Here is a 17,791-nt window from a genome sequence, read left to right on the forward strand (position 1 = left end):
AGACCTCAGATTAACGGTGAGTCCTCACATATATGTGTGAACACCTTGCAGCAGGGAAATGAGAAATGGAAAGGCTCGAGAACCGAAAGTCTTGATGTAAGGGGTGTAAAGCTAGAGAATGTCGACTACACTGTAAATCAGATGTCTTGATGGAATTGATCCTAATGAGGGTATCACGGAAAGATTTCCTTCATGCTGTCAAGGTCGTATCATCTGCTTGGAGACAAGAGGACAATTACGAGTGTGTTTCATCACAGAACATCGCTTAATCCGGACTGTTGCTTCTCGTGTTGTTACTGGCAAGCCTGTAAAGCCACTGGATAATAATAATGATTATTGTTTAAATTCCTTAGTCCAAAATATACTTCGTCAGAAACCCTTTCAAAAGCTCGATCTATTGTCGATCAGACACTTTACAAAACCCTCCTTTCCCCTTCTTTCAGGCCATAGTCGCCATCGAGTTGACAATAACGCATATAACGGCAAGACTTCACAAATATATTGACAAAACCCACCGCCATATAGAGGCTTAAACGATTACAAAACAAACGAGCGGAGCAGTCGAATGAAGCAGTATAGGAGTCTGTGCGTAATCTCCTCGGAAAACTTAGCATACTTCAACACCAAATAATATCCCGCTGTTCACATTCATCAGTCTTCAGCCGCAATGCATTCTATGATGTACACTTCACCACAACCGCTAGTCAACATTTCATCTGGCTCATCTCGAGCTAATTCGAGCAATCGATTGGCTACATCCTCATCGTCAGATTCAATGACGCCTTCCACTTCATCACTAAACACATCTTCCAATCATGACCAAAATTTTCTTCTACAGTCTGCTAGATTGAAGTTGTCGACAATGGATCAAGAAGCTATGAAGAAGATGCGTAATACAATGATGGAATATCCCGAATCATCTTCCTCAAAATCAAGTCCTGCTAGTGCTAGATTCCCCCCAGAGTCAATGGATGGGAAGCGAGAATTGAGGACGAGGAGATCTACCCTTTCAAGGCAGATTGCGGTGAACGACGAAGAAGAGAAGGGTAGAATCGTGTCGGAGTCTGATAACGCACCTGATGCTATCTCCAGTGGATCTACTGTCAGCTTTTTTCGAGCCGGTGTATATGAATGCGAGTCGCTGATGATTTTTCGATGTAGACACCGCCGTCTGCAAATGCAGATTATGCGATAGCTGTGATAGGTCACGAACAAGTCGGAAAAACTACTGTCATAGCTCGTGCATTGAGAACTTGGGGAATGTCGCATCCAGTCAAGACGAGATCATCAGGTGGTCACACTAGTGAGTTGTCTATTGTGACCTGACCGAACATCTAGGTGTTCGACACGCAACTGACATTCAACACCTCAATCGAAGTCCATTCATGCTATACCCAGATACAACCGGGAGGGAAACTGAAACAGCCTTGGAAAGTCGAATTTCTGGAGTTGAACATACATGCCTTAAACCTCTTACCCACAGCAGATAGCGTATGGCCAGATGCTTTACCTGATGTAGCGGGGGCAATTTTCTGTTATGATGCAAGTAGGAGTGAAACGTTATCTGGAATCAGCTCAGCTTTGGGTGAGTCAGATCAAGACTAGTGGATCTGAAATTGATTCAGCAATCAGATTTGCTCCTTCACACTCCATTTACGCGCCAACAGTCTCAGATCACACCTGCTTTAAGCCAATTTTGATCGGTCTTAGATCCGTTGTTAGCTGACCTCGTGTTTTTTCTTATCTCTCTCAGAACGTTTATGTTCACTGGGATTACCCATTGTCATTCTCGCTTGTAAATCTGATCCGGATGCTCAACTTGAGATAGATGCTCATACTGGTAATTCAATCGGAGAACCGTTCAATGTCGGCTTAATAGAAGTCACAACTCAAAATTCGGAAGGAAAATCAAAAATGAGGAACGCTTTGAGGTGGTTGATCTATAAACTGGAGCAAAGGCAACGTGAGTCATTCCTTGCATTTTGCTGCTTCCTTATTCTATCTCTATATCACAAGTATGAACAAACAGTCATACTTGAGCGAAGGCATAAAATCATCTCTTGCCCTTTCTTCCTCGACAACCGTGCGATGCGTTGCGTGGACTGAACATAGACTAAAACGCTGATGACCCTTAATCTGTTTACCTGGTTTGGTGCATGTTAATAGGAAGACAACAACGTAGACTGAATGCGGATACATCTTTGATCATCCCAACAAACCCTCCTGCATCACCTGGGTTGGCATCAGCTACGCTGGAAGCGTTATCCTCACCTATAGATAGTGATGCTTCTTCTTCGGAGAACAGAATCATGTGGCATCGTCGTAATGGGTTCAATATGACTCCTGCCGATCAAGATCAGGACGGTGATGGGATATCAGATAATCGATCGAGTGGAAGTAGTCTGAATTGGATAGCGAAAGGTCTACCACCACGCACGAGTTTAGACATCGACAAAGTTCCGGAAGAGCGCAAAGCAATACATCAAACTTCTGCCGCAGTGCACGAAGCTCCGATGACAGCTAAAGTGGGTGTAGAGATAAAGCCAAAGGAACGGGTGGTAACGCAGACCGGTATACCTTTGTGAGTTGCCTACATACACGCTTCGCCCTAAGCAAAAACAAAAATGGCTCATACTAAAACCGGTATAGAGACCCACCTGTTTGGCTGACTTTAGAGGAGCTGCTCAACAAATTGTTCGCTGCCATCGTGACGTCTCAAGGTCAGCATCGATGCTCACCGCTTTAACAAAATCTTCGATGATGGAAATCCGTGCAGCTGACTTTGCATGTTTCCGTATAGACGAGCTGTTCGTGAGAGCTTTTGCAATGACATATCGACGCTTCATGAAGCCTCAGGAACTTATTCAGCAATTTCTGACGCGGTTGAAAGCGGTCGAAGGATATGATATATCAAGGGATGTCAAGAATTGGACCATGATGAGGTGAGCCATATCGGAGGAAACCCGGGTAATTCGCTGATGAACTTCTTGTAATTAGGCTGACCGGCGCATTGGTAGACTGGACAAGCCGTTATCCAGGCGACTTACATGATTTGACGGTTCAAAATACCTTCAAAGAAATCCTTGAATTTATCCTGCATCACACTTTCATGGCTCATTTGACGGGCGAACTGATCATGGTGGAACATTCTTTACCCGAAGTAATTGATCTGGATCTATCATGGTCGATCAAAACAATATCTTCATCATCAAAAGAATCAATACATTCTCGAAAGGCGTTATCGACAGATTTAGTTATAGATACAGAAATCTTATATGCAATTACGGATTCACCACTAGGCGAAAAGGGGATAATACTAGACGATGAAGCTCCGGATACACCGTTTTCGAAAGAACATAATACCCATTCGACCAGGTCTGTTTCCACCTCAAGTCTACCTGTAGAACATCTCAAATCAGATCATTCCGGTCGTTCGCATTCTGATGAGAGGATATTCTCAACTGACGAGATGGGATTTCATAAGTGGGCTCAAGCCTTCAATTTAGTAACAAATATGGATCCTAGGAGTTTTGCAGTTGAGTTGACAAAATTACAGTGGAATCTCTTCACTGCTATACGCGTGAGTGAAAGTCACGAGCACAGTAGCCTAGTAACACTGTGACTGATGGAGGTGACATGCGTAATGTAGCCTAGGGATGTTCTCAGACATGATCTAGGTAAGGAGACCAATGGCCCAGTCGGAAAGGCAATCTTGTTTTTCAACCATATTTCGAGATGGTATGTTTAGCAACCGTTGTACCTCTCGTTCTTCTAACGACTATAGCTGATGTCAGTGCCGGTAGGGTGTCGACAATCATACTTGCACATCCTAAGCCGAAACATCGTGCAAGGATAATTGAAAGGTTCATTGTCATTGCCCATCAACTTCGTCGGTTAAATAATTACGATTCGCTTTATGCGGTAATTTCAGGTCTCAGAGAGACTTCAATCCATAGATTATCGATAACTCAACAGCTTGTCAATCTCCCACCGAGCGTTGAAAAAGATTATCAATCACATTTGAAACTCATGGATCCTAGAGGTGGATACGTACATTACAGAAGGGCATTAGAAGCTGATATTTCAAATGGAAGAGCTAGCATACCACTATTGAATAATATTTTAGGTTTGATAAACAGATTACAAAATGTCAGAAAAGAAGATAAGCGAATAGTGGAGGGTGATAGAGAAGAAATACAATGGGATAAGTTCCTGAAATTTGGGGAAATTTTGAATGTAATTAATGATTGTCAGATAAGAGGACCTATTGTGAGAGGTGAAGTGAATGAAAGTTTCCGAAAAATATTAGAAGAAACGGTCATTATATCTGATGAAGATGTGAGTCTGTTTCATGTCGTTGAGGGAATATCTACTACAGTGCTGATAGGTTGGATGATAAATTGGTTTTGTAGGCTCTATGGGAACGATCTCAATTGCTCGAACCTAGTGGAGGGGGTACGGTAGGAGGAAAAGTATTGAAACGTTTAGTTAATTTAGGATTTTCATAGGAGGCCGTCTACCCTGCATTGTATACTTTTCTCATTTCGCGCATAGTTCCAAGATTTTCCTTCCATCATGAGGAATTTGCTTCTTTGTATCGATATATGTATAATTTCAAAATGCACATTCAGATCATGACACGAATGTACATTAAATGCGTCAAGTGGAGGTCAATTCGCAATGTTATTGTTTTTGTTTACGCGAATTCGAGAAGTTAGGACTTGATCACTTCTTCCCCTCATTTCTCGTTCTGACTTTATACGCTTTGTAAAGGACATTGACGATCGATGTTCAACGAGACTCTCTATTCAATATGACCGTGGCACCAAGTTCTGAAGATGCAGTTTCACCTACCATCCTCACATCAAGAACTTTTCCTGGTATAATCCCTTCAACATCTCATCATAATGTTTCATGGAACGATGATGGACAATGTCTTTTTCTCACTAAAAAGGGTGTCAATATAGTGGTGTGTAATGTCCTTCTCATTGCATATTTTGCGAAGGACTATCAACCCTTTCCTAATCCGTCGTACCATCTCTTTACCATTTCTCCTCTTATTTTGCTCTTCCTCTCGTTCCCTGCTGCGTGGTCAGTAGCTCTACAAGTCAAGTCCTCTTGTGATGGCTTGAGCTTCCAGTCATGACCATGGGCTGACAGATACAAATCCTACCAGACACCATATCTCACAACGACCTTAGCTCCTCCTCCAACACTTGTTGACCCCTCCTTATCGCTTGAGAACCCTTCATCAGTAATTAATGAATCTCGTCGTAAAGCAGCACTTGCAATAGGAGAGGATGGATCTGATGACGATGGACTAGATACATTTGAAGAGGTTCCATCTGGCCCCGAGAAGCAAAGTAAGGGAAAAGGAAAGAGGAGAAGGCCAAAGGCCGGAGAAATTAAATTCTGGGCTACTGGAATTGAGGTTGATAAAGATGGAAAAAGAAATGAATACTATGGATGGAATGACATTGGTGGTCGGTGCCCTACCTCTTTGGAGCGTATCCTTGTCGTCGTTCTCAGATAGCTGATTATGGTTTTACTTGCTTCCCAGATGAGATAAGTACCGTCCTTACAGAAAGGGAAATAACGACAAGACAAGCGATTTGGTCACCTTCAGGTTTGAGCGATTTAGGAGGGTAAGCCATACTGATCGACATTGTAAAACGAGGATAAGCAAGCTGATCAGGTAGCTCTATAGATCCCTACTTGTAGTGCTTAGTAGCTCTATGCAAGTATCGGTATATGCACCGAGAAATGACCCGTATACGAAACAATGGGATGAGGTGGGCAAAGCAGCGTCCCCCTCGGAATATGATGGTTGTAGAAGCTGACTATTACTGAAATGTTAGATAGCAGATTTAACATCGATCATAAGAGGATCTTTACCTTCCACATCGACGCACGGTGGATTGAGTGTCGAAGGCAATTTGGAGATGCGGACTATGTGTGAGCTTAAGCAAGGCCCCCAAGTAGCAGACAACGCAATAGACTGATCGAGCCCTTATTCTAGGCTTACAATGGTCCTCTCATCTTCCTCTACCTTCTCTTATAGGCGTTGATGGTAGCATATTGGCACTTGGTAACAGAGCTGGGACCGTAAGCTTCTGGAAGTGAGTGAAAATCGACGAGCGGCTCAAGCTGTGCTTCGGCTAATACATGTGGATAGCTATGGTCCCGAGAAGCATTTCCGACAACTGCATTATATACAAATATGCGAAGCTGGCGGATGGGTATCGGATATGGCTTGGTCAGAGTGGAATATCTTGGACAACATGACGTGTGAGTCTGTTCCAAATGCTTACCGAAACCCGATATATTGATTCATGATGCCATAATCAGGTGAAGCGCATTTAGCGCTGTCAATGACGGACGGATCGATACGTATCACAAGCATTCGACGGCAAGTAGAAGCTGATTCGCTTGGCAAGAAGAGATGGAATTTAGAAGTGCAAGAACCCGTTCTTATTGACAGAGGCGACAAACGGTTCATTACGTCGCTTCGTTGGGTCGATGTGAGTTTCACCTTCTCTCATTTGTGCGTACACATGACACTGATTATTGCGATTCATGCAGGATGTCCTCATATGGACAAAGTCTGGAACAGTGCACATTTTTGCAGCCGAAGGTAATGCTACTGTGCAATGGCATGGAATCGTGGCTTTGCGGTTGAAAAGAGTAGGCAATTGGGCAAGTGCAAATGCTCTCGGACCGTGCGTGGGTAAGTGTTTCTCATGTACTTGCGAACGGCCTGAAAATAGACTAATAATATTATGTCAATGTAGGCATACATCGCATCAATCGAGATACTATTATTGTCGTTTTGTCCTCCCTGACCTCCCACATCATCACCGACTTTGCAGCTGCACCCAGACTCGCTCATCCCCACGAATCACTGAGAGCTGCACTAGCATTACGAGACATGTTTGAGGACCATCTGCTTGCGGATCCATTGATCAAGATGCGTTATCGTTCAGTAGAACTGCAGACAGAAGGATGGACAGCCAATACAACTGGATGGACAAGTTTAGGCTGGGGAGGCGTCGGGTCGTGGGTCACTGAGTAAGCCAGATTGTGCAGCGGATGATGATAAGAATCAGTCGAGCTTCCACGACTGACATAGCCCCTTGATGTAGACCGATCAGCTTCCACACGCTAGACAGTGCGACCGAAGGTAAACGGTCCATGAACTTTGTATTGGGAAATATGGGCAAAGCTATACCAGCAGCAGACTCAACGGTATTCCAAGCGTTACAAGCAGTACTATCGGATCCCCCCAATCGTATGCCAATCCTCACTGTTATATTTCAGGAAGATTGCGCTGATGTGCTGAGTGCTGAATAGTCCTACTCACATCTTCAGGCCGAGTGTTGTTGCCTTACCTCCTACACATAAACTCCCTGAAGCAACCTGAGTCAATAAGCGAGCAGCTGTTGACGCTGTTAGATTCAGTACCGAACAATCAAGCAGAGGCTCGACGAGATGAGCAAAAGGAACTTGTTCAGCGATTTTGGTCTGATCGAAAGCTGAACGGTTTCAGATTAGCTTTTGTGCTAGCTTCGTGGTGTACAGTAGGTTCAACATACACAACTTACAGAAGCGTGATGGCTAACTGCATCTGAAGACTGCTTTCAGCTCCTTGACCGACAATTATCAACAGCTCACCAATGTCATCTCAAGCTCAATAAGCGCCTGCTTACTCCAATCGTTATTAGGATGGTTCACAAGCGATAGTTCCAACACATTTCTGGGAAACCTAGACCGACAGTTCATTGATCAAATCATCAAAGCTGCCCATCAGCTACCAGGTATCGTTGCTGGAGATCAATTATCGGAAATGATAGCAGATGCCACGAGAAAGCTCGACCAAGCAGAAATGGGTAGAAAGAGTGACGAAGGCTCTGAAGAACGATGTCCTGCTTGTAGAACGGAAGTAGGGTCGACGGGTGTCTGTGCCAAAGGGCATGTTTGGTGTAAGTCATGCTACGATCTCCATCGATCGGTACTTATAATGTGACATCTGGTAGCTCGATGCTCAATAACTCAATTATTGATCACGCATCCACACTATCGAGTCTGTTCGACATGTCCTGCAATTTCACTTCTACCCAAAAGACATTTGGCGTCTCCAGTTGCGGTAGATGAACAAGGCAGAGATTATGATTATCAGCGATTTATTCAGATCGACCAGTCACATCCACATTCCCATGGAGGTGATGACTTGATTCAGATCGCTTTGGAAGCTGCAATAGGTTGTATAAAATGTGGTGGAAGGTGGCAGAGAGCTGTATAGTTTATATTGCGAAATAAGGTACTGAATCCCGGACTATACCGAGCCTGATCGACATGTACCGCAAATTTGGTTTTATGACTATATACCCTTATGCATGTGTAAAAGTGACTCAAAAGCACGTATCGAATAAGCCTCACATACCGAATATACAGCGTTATACCATACATCTGGTTCGCCAAGAATGAGGAATTTATTGGTAAGATATCATTATGCGAAGTTATCCGAGCTAGAAAAACCAAAAATCTGAGTAAAATGGTGGCGTTCGGAAAGAAACGGGATTTTCATTATGCGAATTGTTTGGTTCCAACTACAAGGAATTTGGTTATTCACCAATTCGGATAGGGTAATACCAAATAGCGGATCAACTGATCAATCATACATCCCGAGTACCTCTTTCAAGATATACATTTTTATATGCGCGGCCTCGTATATACGTACTCAGATGCTATTGATCACCTGTATGGATCAAGGTATTACAGATGCTTTCAATCACAATCATCTCGGAAAGGATCGGAAAGTAATGTATTCAATGTGATGGATTCGATTATCTTCCTTTGATATATAAGGAGTGAGATCTATAGAGGAACTCAGTATTCTGATAGCTTTCACACCGATCAACAATAACCAATCTCACACTAGACAAGACAACCTACATTGTTTATCAGCTCATCTGACTAACCTCTACTACCCATTATAGACCCTCAATATGTCTACAATAGCTATAAGATCAACGACCTTAGCAAAGTCGACTCTACTAAGTAGAGGACCAATGATATGTCAAGCATATCATTTCCAACATCTACCCATAGCTTCGAGTAGTAGGAGTTTCAGCGTATCAAGTCGAGCAAGACTACAAGTTGATGAGCCTAAACAAGCGAGTTTGGCTCTAAGAACTGATATTAAAGAAAAGGAAGAACGATCATCTCAAAAAATTGTAGGTGGTACTGGCAAAGGTGTGGAAGGTCCTCATTATCAAGGTTAGTACAGATTGCAGTTGCGTTAAAACTTTACAAAAGCTTATGATCATTATGATATAGATCAAGTACATCAAACTCAAGATATACTTACCAACGAATCTACTACGGGTGCCTGGACAATGATGAATCCCATTTACACTGAACAAGTAAGTATATATGACAATCGCAAGATTTCATATCGTTATAATGCTGATAAAATATACTTAGGAACTCGATACAGTCAAAGTAGTAGGAAGAGTACCTGTAACAGTAGCTGATAAAGCAGCTCATCGAACTGTCAAATTCTTAAGAAAAGCATTCGATTTCTTAACGCAATACAAAGCAATACCTATTTCTCAAGAAGTTTTAAAACAAAATCCTATCCCTATCGAAGAATTGAGATCTAAAGGTTTATTACTAAGTCATCATAAATGGTTATTCAGATTTATTTTATTAGAATCTATAGCTGGTGTACCTGGTATGGTCGGTGGTACTTTGAGACATCTTAGAAGTATGAGATTACTTAGAAGAGATGGTGGTTGGATTCATACACTACTTGAAGAAGCAGAAAATGAAAGAATGCATTTATTGTAGGTTATTCTGACTATTTACCCCTTCCTCTCAAAAATTCGAAAAGCTGACTTTTCCATTTTCTTTCTGAAGAACATTCATGACAATGGCACAACCAACATTATTTACACGTGCATTAGTTTTAGGTGCACAAGGTGTATTTTATAATGCATTCTTTTTAACTTATTTATTTTCACCTAAAACAGCACATAGATTTGTGGGAGCTTTAGAAGAAGAAGCAGTAAGAACTTATACACATTGTATAGAAGATTTAGAAAATAATCTAATCCCAGAATGGAATGATGTTGCTGCTCCTAGAATTGCAATTGATTATTGGAGATTACCACAAGATGCAAAATTATTAGATGTTATAAGAGCTGTTAGAGCTGATGAGGCAACACATAGATTTGTTAATCACTCTTTAGCAAATCTTGATCAACAAAAAGATTTTAATCCTTTTGCACTTGTTGAAGCTGATGCTCAAACAAGAGGTGAAAAATGGGGGTGAGTCAAAAAGAAAACTATTCACTTTCGTTACAAACACTAATTTGATATGATTTAATTTCAGATTTACAAGAGAAGAATCTGCAAATTTCGCTAGAGAACAACAGCAAAAATTACAAGATGTATCTACGAAACAAATTGCTGATCAATAGATCAAAGTACCTTGCGCCGAATAGTAATCATACATTATTTTGTATGTAAGGTTCTGTCTGGATTACTGGTTCTAAGTGAAAACGATCACAAGTAATGTCAATTAATATAATATTCTGAAGCCTCTCATATTTTTGGTATTTTCATTGGTAGTTGTCAGAGCTAGCTAGAAGAATTGTATTTTATGCATCATTACCTATCTTATGCAGATCTGTCTGATATGACAACATATTTGGGTACATCATGAAAATCAAGAATACAACAAGCCAGACGATCCATACAAGTCTTCCGTATTGCTTCATCGGTATTTCGCTTTTTCTACACACCATCGAGAGGCCATTCCGATATAATATCTCTGTACCATCTCACACCTCCTTCACCTAGACCGGACTGATCATCCCTCACAAGTCCTGATCCATTGTCTCCGGTTTTTTCCATGATTTCAATGAACTCTTTAGCCAATCCAATGGGCAAGGATTCGTAATCTGAGAACTCCAAAGACGTGAAACTTTTTTCCACCTCGTCGGAGTCAAGAGGGCACAATCGGTCTAGTGTACGTGAGAGTATCGCAGGTGTAGAGTAATGAGGCGTGTGCAATACCTGCAGAGATGAAGGCAGGATCAGGGACTTTATTGTAGGTGATGTGTGAGTGGGTACATGAGGAAGGATCGATATGAGTGTTGAAGGTGGAAGCAATGCTGAAGAGTGGAATTGAGCATCTTAATCAAATGAAAGAACTGATTATACTCAAACTTACAGACCCCTCTAGCTCTCATCCATAATCCCCAAACTTCATCAAGTGCAATGACACCTCTTCCATTTCTGCCAATCATTAATCCTTCTCCTCCCCCTTGCACCCGATCAGATATTCTACCAGTAAGTAATTCCCCTAATTCCTTGGCTAGACCTTGATGATATCTCTGTTCATCTCGCATCATTTCTTTCGTTATTGCAGGAGCAGCTAAACCCAGTTGTACCAAACTACTTCTTATCATGGTTGTCTCTTCTTCTGTAGGTTGTTGTACCCCAGCTGGATTGGATGCTAGCTGAGTAGTAAGTCTTGCATTTATGTTTTGAGCTAATTTGACCATTTCCCCTGCTCTTAACATCAGAGCTTCGAGATCTGCGAAAGCTTCCGATACTTGACTGGACTGTGATTTCGAATTTAGATCGATTTGCTGTAATATACCATCTAGATGCACGCAGAATTAGCTTGGACATCATTCCTACTGTCAAAGCTACGATCTTCCAGTAGCAGTAGGTATGTCTCACGCACCTATACCAGCTCCCGATCTAGGTACCCCGTCGACCACATCTCCAGTTCCCCTTTTCAACTTGCTGGTCAAGGAAGAAGAACCTCCAATATCTCTTTCCCACGCCTTGTCACTCAAGACAGCTTTCAATTTTTTGTAAGCCTCCTTTTCACCTCCCTTCCTGAAACTCAATCGGACTACATCCTGTCTGAGTGATTCTACCAGATTGCTGCTACCACCTAAGCCGGTATTTTGACTTTTGCCCATCGACGAATTTCTTGTTGATTTAGGTAGAGGAGTCGAACAGATTTCGCAATTCGGTAATAACGGTGAATTCAAAAAAGTACAAGCTGGACAAGATATCAGGCCATCTTGATTGGGAGTTGAAATATTGGCATCGTTTTGTGAAGAGGGTGGAGAGGATTCAGAACTTATGTTCTTGTGAGGTACACTATTTGAGGGAGTATGCGATCTGGAAGGAGTCGCAGAAACTGATGATTGGGAAGTCGAATATGGTATACCGCATAAACCACATTTCGATCCTGGCATTGGTGTTGTCCTGTTACCGCTCAGGGGATTGACATATCCACATATATTACATGTCCATCCACCACTGTTCTGAGAGACTTCAGGAATGATTGGATCTGATGTCGAAGTTTCTTGACCAGCAATCGGTGAGCTCGTTGTCTGTTGACCGAGAGTTAAGGTTATCTTGGCTGAAGAGCGCATAAATCCAGCGTAAAATTCAGTCTGTCTGACATAGCTCAAGTACATTGCTAATGATGATGGAGTAGATGAAGAGCTTGTGGACGGTGTGGATTCTGGAATAAGGATTAGTCGATGATTTGTCAAATGGACAGTGATAGATTGATATAATGGGATTTTGTTATTACTACACAGCCAGAAATCATCTGATCAGTGATCTCGAATTTTGTCATTCCGGTGCCGATCTTTGTACTGTATCAGGTACCACTCACCCCTCATACAAGCCTATACCATCCCAACTGCCTATCCATTGTTCACCTACATCCTTATCGACAGATTCCGAAACGCTTGATCCCTTCCGTATCGGAATCCATGTCGACCAATAATCCGCTGACAGACCATTCGGTAAGCCGGAAGCAGGCGTTCGGTGAGACATCGATGTACTCCCGTGATACTTTGGAAGCTTTTCGAAGCACTGGGACAGAGATAAAGGACACAAAAGGCAACAAACGATAAACCAGAGGGGGTTTAGATGTTACGAGTATGACACAACCGGCATTTTGCCGAGAGTCACGTGGAGTCTCCGCATTTCATGTTACCAGTAAGTTGTCTATCAAGATTTCCAGCTATAAATACAATCGCAGAATTGATTCTTTTAGCATGAAGACATCATACTAAGAATTACATTCGGCAAGTACGGAAACATGGAAATAGCTCCAGCTGAATTAGCGAAGAAAATTGTAGAGGCATATAAATTGTTGGTCGATTCCTTTCAAAATACTGAGTTCAAGGTCTAATTAGGATTTATCACTCAGATTGCCAAAAGATAAGAGATTACTCGTAGCTATAGCTGGGTGAGTATCTCCTCACCAAAAATCATGTTCACCATGGAGGACCACTCAATGCCTAGTGTATCATCTAGCTGATCAAGATTGTTTATCTCTGCTCTCAGTCCACCAGGATCAGGTAAATCAACTTTAGCTTATCCTTTGACCGACGCTTTAAATGCCATAATACTACACCATGCGCCCATGAATCCATCTAGTCTTGTACAACCCGAGTCATCAGATATAGCAGAACCTAGTAAAGCCCAAGGAAGTAATGATGAGGTCGCGATCTGTGTAGGACTGGATGGGTGGCATTATAGTAGAAAAGATATGGATGGGTTTGATGATCCCAAAGAAGCGCATTGGAGAAGAGTGAGCCATAGCGTAATCCTGACAGAGTCACTGTCGGATCCTCCGAAGCTGATTTGTGGTTTCTCCTATCTGAAGGGAGCAGCGTTCACTTTCAATCTGAAATCTTATTCCGCTTTCTTAAAATCCTTACGAGAACCTCTTACTTCATCGAAAGCAATTGAATTTCCAACTTTTGATCATGCTGTAAAAGACCCTACACCTTCAGATGTACCTGTTTTACCTCAACATAGAATTGTGCTAATAGAAGGACTTCATTGTTTAAGAAATACAGATGGGTGGGAGGAAACAGTCAATCAATTTGACTTGCGGATTTTCGTTGAAGTTGATAGGACGGAAGCTAGAAATCGAATAGTGAAAAGGAATTTTCAAGCTGGAATTATAACTGATTATAAAGCATGTGAAGAGCGTGGTGTGTATTCTTTTATCTTTCAACAATCATACTCGTATACAAGTGAATGAGCTGATTAATTTATAAAACGAATCCTAGTGGACGCTGTTGATATGATGAATGGTGAAGAAGTTAGAAAATATAGAATTCAACCTGATTATATAATTACTTCAATAGAAGATCATCCGTTCTCAAAGGAGGCGTTCTCTGAACTATGATTTTGTGGAAAATTGAGACGCAATTAAGCTCAATAGATGATGATGCTAATGCATGAATATTGTTACATCTTGGATATGATATGATAATGCTAATTTCCATTACACAATTGTAGATAAATCAATCTGTGCTATTTTGATTTCTTCCTATCTATCGGTCTATCACTCTAATAGGCATTTGAGACTATTTGTATTAATTCGAATATCCTTTTCCATTTTATAATTTTTGACTAAAATCCGAAGATCCAGTATTCAAACTTGATCCTTCAAGTGTACTACTAGTAGTATTACCTAATTTTCTTAATTCAACTTCATCAGATGAATTTACTTCTTCAACTTTATCCATTCCTGAAGGTGTTGATGCTCTTTGTCTAGATCTAGATCTTGTTCTACCTCTACTTCTACTTCTTGGTTTTTCATTTAATCCTTGATTTTGTTCAGAATATTGTGCATCCATAGCAGCTGCACCACCTCTAGGCATTGTAGGTGGATAATTTCCATTACCGTTACTACTTCCATTATGATGTGTCATATGTGCTTGACCTGGTCTTAAATATGAACGAGGTGCCATTGAAGTTAAATGAAATTGTGTTGCACTATTAAATCTTGATAATTCATTAGGATCAAATAATCCTTCTAAATCTCGATGATGGAATGCGTAATCTGCTACAAATTCTCCTAATTCAACTTCCTATTTTATCGTTTAGAAATACAACATTATCAGCAATCAGCAAAATATTATCGAATTATTCCCCCAAGTCGAGCGAGATTTTCACTTACATCCATACCGACAATTTCAGCTTCTTCGGTTGACCTGAAATGACAACCTGGAATAAGATTTATGACGAACATGATTGCATAAGTGACGACAAAGGTCCAACTAAGACCAACGAGAGCCCAGACGATTTGTTTGGCAAATTGAACCCAGTTGTGATCCCTAATAAACAAAAGGCGGATTAGCTGCAAGTAATGAAGGTATTACAGTAGTATTGACTTACATCCATCCACCGGCGATCTCTGAGAATCCGTCATTTGCAGCTACACTCGATTGTGCGAATAAACCAGTCATTAAAACTCCGACAACACCTGCTAAAGCGTGGACGGCGAAAATATCCATAGGATCGTCGACTCTCATTGTAACTTTTAATCGCGTTGACAAGTTCGATACTGCTGCTGAGACAAGACCAATCAAAGCTCCAGCCTGGGATATCAATCAGCATTGACTCTGGATGAATGAGATGAGTGTCAGAGCAGCTCACAGGAGCGCCAACAAATCCAGCTGCAGGTGTGATAGCTACTAATCCGGCAATGGCGCCGGTACAGAATCCAACCATTGACCATTTTCGTTCCAATCGGAAATCCATAATAAGCCATGTAATTCCTCTATGAATTACATCTAGATCAGCTCGTCTAATCTTTTGACAAATTGATTTGTGGGACACTTACCCAACGGAACCGGCAAGGTTGGTGACGAAGACAGCCATAGCAGCTTTGAGAGAAGCAGCGAAACATGATCCACCATTAAACCCTAACCATCCTACCCAGAGGAATACCGTACCAAGTACGACATGACCAACGTTTGAAGGCTTAAAAGCTACTCTTTCTGTACCATATCCTCTTCGTTTGCCAATGAAATATGAATAAGCCAATCCACCCATTCCAGATGCAATTTCGACAGGTACACCACCGGCATAATCTAGAATTCCCCATTTATTTGCCCATCCATTTGAACTCCATATCCAATGTGCTAACATATCATAAACTAGAGTTGTCCAACAAAAAATGAAAATCATTGCTGGTAATATTCTTGATCTTTCTGCTGCTGCTCCTAATAATACTGCAGGTACAAGACAAGCGAACATCTAATATCACCATGATTCAAAATTTAGCATTCTAGTATATTCTCACTCTGAACATGAATGTGAGACCTGTTTTCACTCACAAGCTGATAAGTAGCAAATACAATTTCGGGTAATTTCCCATTGGATTCCGGAACTGGTCTTTCCAATACATTTCTAAATCCGACATTTCTATAAGGACAGATAAAGAAGGGAATAATTAGGTCAATGATGAAATCGTATTTGACATGTAGTGAGCGAGATGGTATTCACCTTCCATCTCCAAAGAATGATCCGCCCGATTCAGAAAATACTAGAGAATAACCAATAAAGAACCATTGAAATGAGACTATGCCTAATGATACAAGGGAAAGGAATAACATTGATAAAGCATTTTTACGCCTTGCTAAACCCGAATAAAGGTATCCGAGACCGGGTAACTGAGTGAGATAATTTCAATTAGTATGGAAAATGCCCGTTAAAAAGTTGTTGAATCCCTAACTTACCATGAATACGATCAAAGCTGCTGAAGTCAGAACCCATGCTATATCTCCAGGATCAAATGCTAAATCCACCGAAATCAGCGTTAGCCATTGTCGTTGTTGTTTACATTTGCGGTAAGACTGCTAGGCCACTTACCTGAGGTAGTTCCTTGCAAAGTCGCTAGTATATCCGTTCCTAATGGTTCAAAAGATAATGTACCATCTGATAAAGTTGTCAAAGCTCCATAAGTGAGGTTGACCATCTTGACTTGATTCAAGGCTTTTCTTTCGTGTCTACGCGATCGCAGCTAATGTTGAACTTGGCGGAAATTAGATCAAATAGCCTTCAGATCGAGTACCAGGTCGTTCGGGTCTCTCGTAGGCAAGTAGGAAGCTTTGTACGCAAGTCGACGGATCTACGAGATGACGAGATTTTCTGACTGATTCGTCTTTTTTCGATGTTTTGAACGCTAGCTGGCTTGAGATGTTCTAGCTGTAGACTCGCGGAGGTGATGAATATTTGGGCGCAAGTGCTTTCAACCTTCCTCTTTCTTTAACGGAGTGCGGTTGACTCTTTTTTCGGAATAGTTATATTACAATAAATGTCAATTTTTGACCTCTGATGGATTCACCAAAAATAAGTGTTAACGATAAAAAGTTAAAAAATCAGAGAGGTAAAAAAAAAAGTCATTTCTTGACGTAAATGCATCATAGTATAACATGGAGCAGCTCTGAATATTTATTTACCCCGTATCCCGCCCCCGCTCCGATTGAACCGATCAATCATATATGAACTTTCTAATATACAGAACCAATGATCAATGGGATCTACTGGTAGAGCGGTGGTCATTTTGATAATTTTATAAGGTATCAGATGGCAATTGCCGAAAATAGAGTCGCTTGAATATGATCTAATAGATATCGATACATTTTCTAATTGGTTGAAATCAAATTAACGAATCACATCTTCTGTTGTTCTGTGCCTGTTTGTGAATCGGTTAATTCCTGACCGTAAGTAAGCCACGTGTTTCACCAATTACAAAAGAATCGTAATAAAAAGTAAGAACCATATTAGAAGGGACGACAACTCATGTTGCTAATTGTGCTTTGGTCCAAATCTGAGCCTCGTGGATCGCACGCACATGATGAGTCGGTTTGGGGGACTTGATTCGGCCGGTGTATACGGAAATATGTTTGAGAAGCAAATGACATTGTTTTTGTGCATCACCACC

The 17,791-nt window shown here is 41.3% G+C and overlaps 6 protein-coding genes across 6 annotated transcripts; 4 read left to right on the plus strand and 2 right to left on the minus strand.

Annotated features, from left to right (window-relative positions):
* Positions 1 to 667: 667 nt before the first annotated feature.
* I206_104188 (uncharacterized protein) lies at positions 668 to 4,508 on the plus strand (the record flags this gene model as incomplete). Its single annotated transcript, XM_070202916.1, has 11 exons — positions 668 to 1,102; positions 1,162 to 1,303; positions 1,379 to 1,585; positions 1,754 to 1,963; positions 2,167 to 2,581; positions 2,650 to 2,720; positions 2,801 to 2,942; positions 2,998 to 3,580; positions 3,650 to 3,738; positions 3,804 to 4,338; positions 4,413 to 4,508. The coding sequence occupies 11 exons, from the start codon at positions 668 to 670 to the stop codon at positions 4,506 to 4,508; spliced, it is 2,925 nt and encodes a 974-aa protein (XP_070059017.1).
* A 305-nt stretch (positions 4,509 to 4,813) lies between these two features.
* On the plus strand, positions 4,814 to 8,299 carry I206_104189 (uncharacterized protein; the record flags this gene model as incomplete). The annotated part of the gene is made up of 14 exons (XM_019155973.2): positions 4,814 to 4,969; positions 5,177 to 5,483; positions 5,561 to 5,645; positions 5,708 to 5,792; positions 5,859 to 5,955; positions 6,020 to 6,119; positions 6,176 to 6,288; positions 6,349 to 6,521; positions 6,583 to 6,727; positions 6,792 to 7,068; positions 7,143 to 7,288; positions 7,351 to 7,577; positions 7,631 to 7,979; positions 8,034 to 8,299. The coding sequence occupies 14 exons, from the start codon at positions 4,814 to 4,816 to the stop codon at positions 8,297 to 8,299; spliced, it is 2,526 nt and encodes an 841-aa protein (XP_019010931.2).
* Positions 8,300 to 9,005: 706 nt separating this feature from the next.
* I206_104190 (alternative oxidase, mitochondrial) lies at positions 9,006 to 10,481 on the plus strand (the record flags this gene model as incomplete). The annotated part of the gene is made up of 5 exons (XM_019155972.1): positions 9,006 to 9,276; positions 9,337 to 9,422; positions 9,484 to 9,845; positions 9,919 to 10,329; positions 10,394 to 10,481. 5 exons carry the CDS (start codon positions 9,006 to 9,008, stop codon positions 10,479 to 10,481), a joined length of 1,218 nt encoding a protein of 405 aa, XP_019010930.1.
* Positions 10,482 to 10,797: 316 nt separating this feature from the next.
* Positions 10,798 to 12,873, minus strand: I206_104191 (uncharacterized protein; the record flags this gene model as incomplete). The annotated part of the gene is made up of 4 exons (XM_019155971.1): positions 10,798 to 11,177; positions 11,237 to 11,671; positions 11,756 to 12,624; positions 12,710 to 12,873. The coding sequence occupies 4 exons, from the start codon at positions 12,871 to 12,873 to the stop codon at positions 10,798 to 10,800; spliced, it is 1,848 nt and encodes a 615-aa protein (XP_019010929.1).
* A 268-nt stretch (positions 12,874 to 13,141) lies between these two features.
* Positions 13,142 to 14,242, plus strand: I206_104192 (uncharacterized protein; the record flags this gene model as incomplete). The annotated part of the gene is made up of 5 exons (XM_019155970.1): positions 13,142 to 13,194; positions 13,253 to 13,291; positions 13,390 to 13,636; positions 13,712 to 14,045; positions 14,124 to 14,242. 5 exons carry the CDS (start codon positions 13,142 to 13,144, stop codon positions 14,240 to 14,242), a joined length of 792 nt encoding a protein of 263 aa, XP_019010928.1.
* A 214-nt stretch (positions 14,243 to 14,456) lies between these two features.
* On the minus strand, positions 14,457 to 16,822 carry I206_104193 (uncharacterized protein; the record flags this gene model as incomplete). Its single annotated transcript, XM_019155969.1, has 9 exons — positions 14,457 to 14,930; positions 15,020 to 15,176; positions 15,238 to 15,440; positions 15,499 to 15,622; positions 15,686 to 16,101; positions 16,182 to 16,269; positions 16,351 to 16,517; positions 16,584 to 16,642; positions 16,717 to 16,822. The coding sequence occupies 9 exons, from the start codon at positions 16,820 to 16,822 to the stop codon at positions 14,457 to 14,459; spliced, it is 1,794 nt and encodes a 597-aa protein (XP_019010927.1).
* Positions 16,823 to 17,791: the final 969 nt, after the last annotated feature.

The sequence above is a fragment of the Kwoniella pini genome, chromosome 5, assembly GCF_000512605.2.
Source record: "Kwoniella pini CBS 10737 chromosome 5, complete sequence".
NCBI lineage: Eukaryota > Fungi > Basidiomycota > Tremellomycetes > Tremellales > Cryptococcaceae > Kwoniella > Kwoniella pini.